The sequence below is a fragment of the Belonocnema kinseyi genome, chromosome 9 (assembly GCF_010883055.1).
Source record: "Belonocnema kinseyi isolate 2016_QV_RU_SX_M_011 chromosome 9, B_treatae_v1, whole genome shotgun sequence".
Lineage (NCBI taxonomy): Eukaryota > Metazoa > Arthropoda > Insecta > Hymenoptera > Cynipidae > Belonocnema > Belonocnema kinseyi.
In genome coordinates, this window is record NC_046665.1 from 33,840,246 (window position 1) to 33,848,336 (window position 8,091).

The window sequence follows — 8,091 nt, forward strand, 5'->3', positions numbered from 1 at the left end:
AAAAAATTTTCCACAGAGTTGTGCTGGCCCTGCTGGATTCTTCTTGTTTTCATAATTGCATCAATAAGTAGCTGCCCTTGAATAAAAGAAAAATGAATAACCTTCATCAGAATTTGGCGCTTGATTCAGAGTTGCTTTTAATTACACACACACACGCGCACACACATGCACACACACACCCACCCACCCACACACACACACACACACACATTCACACACATCTGCTATTTATCCTAATCTTACTTCTAATTAATAATATTTTTATTATTTTCAATATGTTAAATGCCAATATTGCAATGATCAGCTATCATTTTAAAAGGAAATGGTTAATTAAAAAGGTATTCTTTGTTTTTACAATTTAAAATTTTAACATAGTATCAGTACCAACTTTAAAATTGCTGTAATATTAACGTTGATGTGGGTCAAATATTCACCAATACTCGTTTTCGTACGTTTTATGCATACATTTAGGGTCTAGTAATAAAAAGAAATTGTGTTTTTTGATCAGAAATTTAGACTCATGTGGGAGTCCTCTTCAGTGATTTATTTCTTAGAAATTGTGTAAGAAAATCATCACATCACTATTTCACTAATAACATTTGCTGCTGAACACTGCAGATTTTTATTTCACGACGTTTTTATGAAAAGCACAATCTTTTGTAAATAAAGTCACTAGTTGCAGTTGTCACTGTTGGAAAACGAACAGTGACAACAGGAACAAGTCACTTTAGTTACAAAATGTTTGTTTTTAAAAAAACGACGGAACCAACAGGGGTCTACACGCAGGCGAAATTTGGTCCCAAATACTTATTTGCCATATGTCTCATTTTCACCACTACGCCACCTCACTAGGCAAGGAAAAATTCCGTCCACTCTTACGGCTGAGTAGTGGTTCGTGGTGGTGGAAACAAGGCATCATTAAAATACTTTGTGCAAATCTACTAAAAATAACGATTGAAACTTGTGCATGCCTTAAAAAAATTGCATATGGTTAAAAATTATCTGACCTTTTGAATTTTTGTCTGATCCAAAAATTGCATTGGTATAGTTTCGAAATATAGTTTATATTTAAGAAAAAATTGTATTAATATTTCTTCATTTATCAAACAATTATTTGGAAAATTTTCAAAATATTAAAAGGTATAGAACTTTAAAATTAAAAATTTTTTGAAATTCTCTGAATTTTTTAATTTTGGTCGGAAAGATCTGGTTAAAGATCATGACCTTCATTTTGGGACCCTAAAAAAGATTATCAAAGGCTGATTCGATTTGAAAAATTCTTCAAAATTTAGCGTTGCTACACAATTCAGGTAAACACACAGCCATAGAGACAAAATTTTATGATTTTCGAACTCTTTAAGTTCCGAAACGTAAAGATCCGTTAAAAACTAGAGATAGAAAATTTGTATGATTACATTACACTCTCATGAATGAGAATGTAAAGACTGGTGTCGAATTCTTTTCAAGGGTCAAAATTTGTCGTGATTAAAACCTTAGAAGGTGGAACTTATGCAAATAATATTATGTCGTATGGCGGGGATATCGAGGCTGACAGTGATGGTGTTCTCCTAGATTCTGGTACAGATGCCTCGCAGTCATGTCTCAAACACGACACTATTCGGATGTGGTCTAACGCAGTTTTTATACCGCGACTATAATTTTATATTTAACATTAAGTTTTATTTTTAAGAACTTTCTGCATCAGTGATAAGACTTAAAATTGAAAGGCACCGAACAACTTGCGTGAATTCCTTGTGGAAATATAAATATGGGGCTGACTTTCCCTAATCATTATTTTTTATGAATTTTATCAGTAGAATCCGCAGAAGAAGAATCAATACTTGCATGGGACCTAATAAAATATTTAATTTTAAATAAATCTTGTAAAGGGAGAAAAAGTTCTCTAATCTTGTAATTAAATTTGCAAATAATTTTGAAAAAAATAAATAAGATAGGCTCTTACAATGAAGTCAAGGGATATAACAATGGGCCTGAAATCCCTAGTGATGGTTTTACTGTTTACGTTATCGGGAGCACAAGATCATAGAGGAAATGAGGAAATCATGAAAAAAACTCTGCCGGCCTATGCGTTCGCTGAATATGCAGAAATATTGAATGCAACAGTTTGTCAAAAGGATTTAATCATCTTCCGAGAGGCAATCAATAACCGGAAACTGTGGGGCCTGAAAAGTTAGTAATGAAATAAGTTAAGTTAACTAAAGAGAATATTTAAAAAATCAGAAGTTTATATTTTAAAAGGTAGTAAGAAAAGTTGATCCATTAAAATTTCTCCAATTTATTAACAGATGCAGTTCCTATTTATACAACATATAGACTAACATATTATTGACCAAGAAAGCTTAAAACATAAAAAGAATTTTTCAAGATTAAATCACGGTTTTAGCAACAAAAATCCATAATATGATTTACATTTTATGAGCAATCTAAATTCTCTATTTTTGTGTATGTAGAATCTGAAAGTAGTTATGTTTCAAGATTCAACATCAGAGTCAGTGACATAAGTTCGATATATGGATCTGTACGTATTACACTATAATGATTTCCGACTGATTGGAGCGAGAATTTTTAATACATATTAAAGAATTTATTTTCAGAAATCAGAAGTAATTTTGGAAAAAAATTAAAGTTGAAGGGCGTCATTCGAAAAGGACATATCGTCCATCTTTTTGCATAAGTTTATAAGCCACAAATATCACATTTTATAGGAGAGGCAAAACAATTGTAAGAAGCGTTTATAATATTGTAGCTCACTTGCTCTACAAAAATACATCCCGTATGAAAATATTTCATGGCGTTGAATTGTTTCTGCCTAGTCTGCCTTTAGTTGACACTGGCTGACTGTCCAGTGGCTAGACTGAGATGTAACGATCGGATCGACTAGTTTCTAGATATATCGTCAATTTTAATATAAAATAATCTAAGTATTTTTCATTAAATAAAAGTCTAATATATAGATTTTGCAATTAATTAAATATATAAAAAAGTGCTGGTATACAAAAAAAAAAGAAAAAATTAGTTTCTGCAGATCTTGAAACATTAAAAGTGTTTAATGTTTGAAAAAATCATTATAAATTTAATATATAAAAAGTTTGTATGATTATACTTGGGATTAGCCTGCAAAATAATTATTTTGTATTATTTTAAATAATTAATACGTTAGGCCTAATTTTAATTTACGCAAAATATAATTAATTCAAAAATATGCCGTCTGCGCGGGTTCATTCTCATTGCGCGCGGCGAATCCCGCCAAGTTTGAGCGTAAATGCTATACCTTAAATCGAAAACTGTAATTTAAAATTCTGAGAAATTACGGCCATAAATTTTATCTGCAATTTTTTCGATTTGTTTTTGAAGAAGGTTCTCAAAGCACCTACGGCTTTGACAATTACATTCTAATTATGAAACTCGCGCTTCGCGCTCGAGAATTTGTGTCCAATTAAAAAACTTCATCAAGATAATTTGTAAATTCTGTTAAAATTTACTAAAAACAACAGTTTAAACTTTAGGATCTTTCAAAAATCAAAATTGTATATTTTTTAAAATGATCCAACTTTTGGAACTTTTGTCTAATTAACGAATTTCATGATAATAGTTTCAAAAAACATATATTTCATATCTAGTAGAAATTTCGATTGATATTTCTTAATCTATTACAAAAATTCTTTTTCCTTTTTTTGAAAATGTTAAAAATATTAAAAGTCATCTAACTTTTCTAATTTTCATCGAAATTGAAAAATTTATTTGGATAATTTGCAAGTCTTCTACCCATATATAAGCAACTTTGACAAAAATTGCTAAAATTAAAAAAAAAAAACACTTTTTATTTCTGAAAAAGCTCTACATTTTAAAATTTTTGTTGGAAATATCTGCTTAACGAACTTAAAAAATGTAAAGATCCGTCAAAAACCAGATATCGAAAATTTGGACGATTACATGACACTCTCATGAATGAGATGTAACAATTTTAAAAATCATTAATGTTAAATATTGATTTTGTGGCATATTTAACATATCATCATTGTACATAGCATAATTAATATAACTTCATTATAATTTTACTATATGACTCAATTATGAGCAAACCTTTTTTGAAAATCTGTTAAATATAAATCGCTGATAAGAATAAAGTTTGTATATCAATATTTCAATCACGTTCAATAATTATATTTTATTGTATTAAATATGTAATACAATATTCTTTATTATTATTTGAGCCTTTATGCAATTATGGTTTGTAATTTCCTAAACTTTTTATTTTAATTTTTTGAATTTATTTCTCTCAATTTTGTTTAAGCCTTTGTCCACATGGTGATTATCCCATACGCGATCCGCATCGTGGGTCTTTCATGTCCATAAGGGTTTTAAAAGTGTTTTTTGTATTATTAAAATCTGACAAAATGCACAGTTATTCTCCTGAGTCTATAGAATAAATTGCTAGGAACTATTTTGCTATTGACAATTGTGGATAAACTAGACAAAGCCAGGATAGCGCCAGTCTAGTATTATGCACATAGGCAGTCTTGATAAAAACTGTACTGACTTTAGCATGATTGAAGTCAGCCACGAAATCTTTCCACACACACCCTTAGAAATATCAGTTAAGGGTGTTGCTAAATCCGACATTTATTTTTTTTGATAGGTACGGCACTGACTCAATATATATTTTTTCCGAAGGATTTGAGAACGAAAGAAAGGAAACTTGTCGAATATCTGGGATTTTGCAAGATCCTTTTGATCAATAAAATGTTGAAAAATCAAACCTTTAGTTAAGGACATAATTATTTTCACGACAAATATTAATTTTGCGAAACATAAAAATTAGCCGGTAGCAGAAGACAGCATTTGAACGGTGAGAATCGCTCGAAAATTAATTTTTTGACTCACAATTCTGACATAATAGAACAATTCTTGTTATAGACCAGGTTTTCAACACAGGGCATGTAAATTTTATCTGCATTTTTCTCCATTTCGCAACGTATTTCGCAAAATTTAGGAAGACCATCATCAAGACGTGACCCTTTGAAAACCTGGTATATCTCGGGAATTCTTCTATTATGTCAGAATGGTGAGTAAAAAAATTAATTTTCAAACGATTTTAACGGTTTAAATTCTGTCGTCTGCTACAAGCTGATTTCGACGTTTCGTAAAATTCATATTTGTCGTGAAAATAATCATTTCCTTGACTCCAATGACTTTTTTACAACCTAGAGAATTCGTCTTTAAATTATCTCAAATTTAACAGGCTATTTATGCCCCTATACGTAACTCCATACATATGTAGACAAAATGCGCCCTTTTCTTGCAGAACGTCACATTTGTTAGTTTTGTTACATTAAATTTAAATTATTGATTTTAAATCCTAACCAAAAAATAACAAAAATGTTTATCTTAAATGAAAAAACATGTCCCTCTGTTTGCTCGAACCTTAATGACATTTTCCTGCCAAACTTATAATGTATCCATTCAAAAACTTAATAACTAATTGTACAGTAATTGTTTTCTTTCCCGAAATTAGAAATTAGATTTCTAATCATTGTTCAAATTTGAGAAAATTCACGCTTCAAGCAAAACGAATATTTTCCTCTTCCATTTTCTCGTAACCTAATGAAATTTCCCAATCCAAATTTCCACGCTTTTAATACAGCACTGATGTATCTCAAAAGTAACCTCACTGAAAGTTCGAATTTTGGGATCTTTTTTTGTCTCTCCTAAAAATGGTAAAAATATTGCTTACGGCTTTTTGGAACGTTACAATATTTCTATTTTAATTTTTAAATTTCAATTAGAGATAAAAACCTATAGTACTGTTCGCATTACTTCCGAGGGTCTTTAGATAAACTTTATTTAAGATTAAATTGTAAGTACTGGCTGTGTATAATCGTATACATTATACAATAGAAACGGCATAAGTCTATTATCGTTTCGATTGTGTCAGATGCGTGGATATTAGATGAAGGAATAAGATCAACTTTCGCGTGATAGTATGTTATACAAGAAACAAGTTTTACTCATAGAGGGGAAAAGTATTATTCTGTTCAGTAACAGTTCCGTCTATTCATTTGATCGAATTGCAGTTTTGCGACTGCTATTTACCGACACGAAATAAATTGAAAAATCATCATTAAAGTCATTAACACGTGCGTGCTATTCTTTTCTTCCATTTATTTTATATAAATATAGATTCCCTATTTTATTTACTTTATCAAGGTATAATTACAAATATTATACATAATTTAAATAATTTAAAACTTCAAAAAATTAAGATCTTTTGAATATTTTTAATCATTTAAATCTAAAAAAAAGTTTATTTTGAGATAAAAAATCTGCCCGCTTTGTGGGCACATTATCATCGCGAGCTACGCGCGCGGTTCGCTGCGCTCGTAAGTTTGAGCGCGCCTAGGGCGTGCGACGGTTGAATATGGCGCTTCGCGCTCGAACATAATTACAACTCGCGCTTCGCGCTCGGACATTTATTCTTTGCATTTGGAATGCTTCAAAAAAACTTTATCAAAAAGATTTCTTTTAGATGGCAGTATTTATATGCGTCTTCATATTCTGAATTGTCTACTTAATTAAGTATAGTCAAAGATTAAGTTTCTCAAAGCTCTGTAGGCTTTGAGGTACACATTCTCATCGTGACACTCGCGCTGCACGCTCGATTTCCGACAGACAATTGTAAACAGGTTTTGTTGGATTTTTTCTCTCGTAACTTTCGTCCTTTTTCCACACATTTTTTTTTATTTTACTTTCTTCAACGTTATTTTTCACGAATAAAACAAAAAGTACGCTTCCTATCAAGAAGTGATTCTTAACGAAATTGTAGATCTTTTTTGGGATAACCATTTTTGTTAATTCATCTTTTTTTGTATCCTACATAGTTTGTCCACAAAATGGAATTCATTATTTTCCATTATTTTTTGTGCAATCAAAATTTGAATTTTCGATTTTTGAATAAAATCCAGAAATTGTTTATGATAATCTTGTAGGGATTTCAAAAAGAAATTTTTTTCTTTTCTTGACTTTTTTTCATATCGTGCCTTTTTCGGCTTCAAATTTTGATTTTCGGTTGATTAAAAAAGTTTTTAAAACGCTATAACTCTGAGAATTTTCTTTTTATCGAAAAAAGTCATCAGGATAAATTGTTTGTTCTTTTCAATACTATAAACATCCGTACATAGAATTTTCAAATTCAGAAAAAAGTGGTCTCAAAAATTTTCAAAATGCGCTCACTTTTTGAATTTTTATCAAAAATGGTTGGTTAACGAACTCGTCTTTTCTTTTAGGACCTAGAAAAAGTGTGCCGAAGATGGATTTGATTCGTTCATTTTTTCGATAGTTATCGTGTTTACGGACCGACGGACGGATGGACAGACAGACAGACGCCATCATGAAAACCTGATTTTCGGATTCAGGGGGTCATGAAACGTGGAGATCCGTTTAAAAAGTTTGATGTCAAATTTCCGACAATTCTAATACTTTCTTAATCATAAATGATGAGAATGTAAAAAAATCATGCAGATTGGCCGGAAGAAAAAATACCGCTCTTATTCAGTTAACAGCTGTTAACTGAATACGCTTTAAAAAATTCAAATGTAAAATTTATAATTATCAATATTTCCGATTGGAATATATTTAATTACAAACAAGCTTTACAATTAGATAATATTTTAAAATAAAACGACAACAGTTGTACATTTAAAAGGAGTAGCCTTCAACATTCCCCTAACTTATAATTGTGGGTCCGGATGCAATAAGGGCACATAAAATTTTTTCGTGCGAAAACGAAGTCCCCTGGAGGCTTTAGAAAAAATTTTCGAATTTTAATTTTCAAAAGATATATATGGATGTAAAATTTGATTGCGCATCTTTTTTTCTTAAGACAAAAAGTTGTAACTTTTTCAGTTTAAAAATTAAAGCCAAAAACTTACTTTTTTGAAAAAGTCGATTTTAATCCGTTTTTCACTTCAAGCTGGAGTTTTCGAGTGTACTATAGACTCTGGGGCTTACCGCCGCCGCCGCCACACCATGATCACTCAAAAGTGACCTTTAACATTCGCATTGTAAACAAAC

General features: G+C 30.7%; 1 protein-coding gene and 1 long non-coding RNA gene across 3 annotated transcripts in view; one reads left to right on the forward strand and one right to left on the reverse strand.

The window, feature by feature from the left end:
* The window catches only part of LOC117179682, a 39,087-nt gene that overhangs the window by 3,859 nt on the left and 27,137 nt on the right, over positions 1-8,091 (reverse strand). The gene's annotated exons all lie outside the window — the stretch shown is intronic.
* The window catches only part of LOC117179681 (nose resistant to fluoxetine protein 6-like), a 22,830-nt gene continuing 16,354 nt past the window's right edge, over positions 1,616-8,091 (forward strand). Inside the window, exon 1 of the mRNA XM_033371704.1 lies at positions 1,616-2,190. Within this exon, the coding sequence (XP_033227595.1) occupies positions 1,965-2,190 (226 nt within the window). The 5' untranslated portion in view covers positions 1,616-1,964. The remainder of the gene's footprint in view (positions 2,191-8,091) is intronic.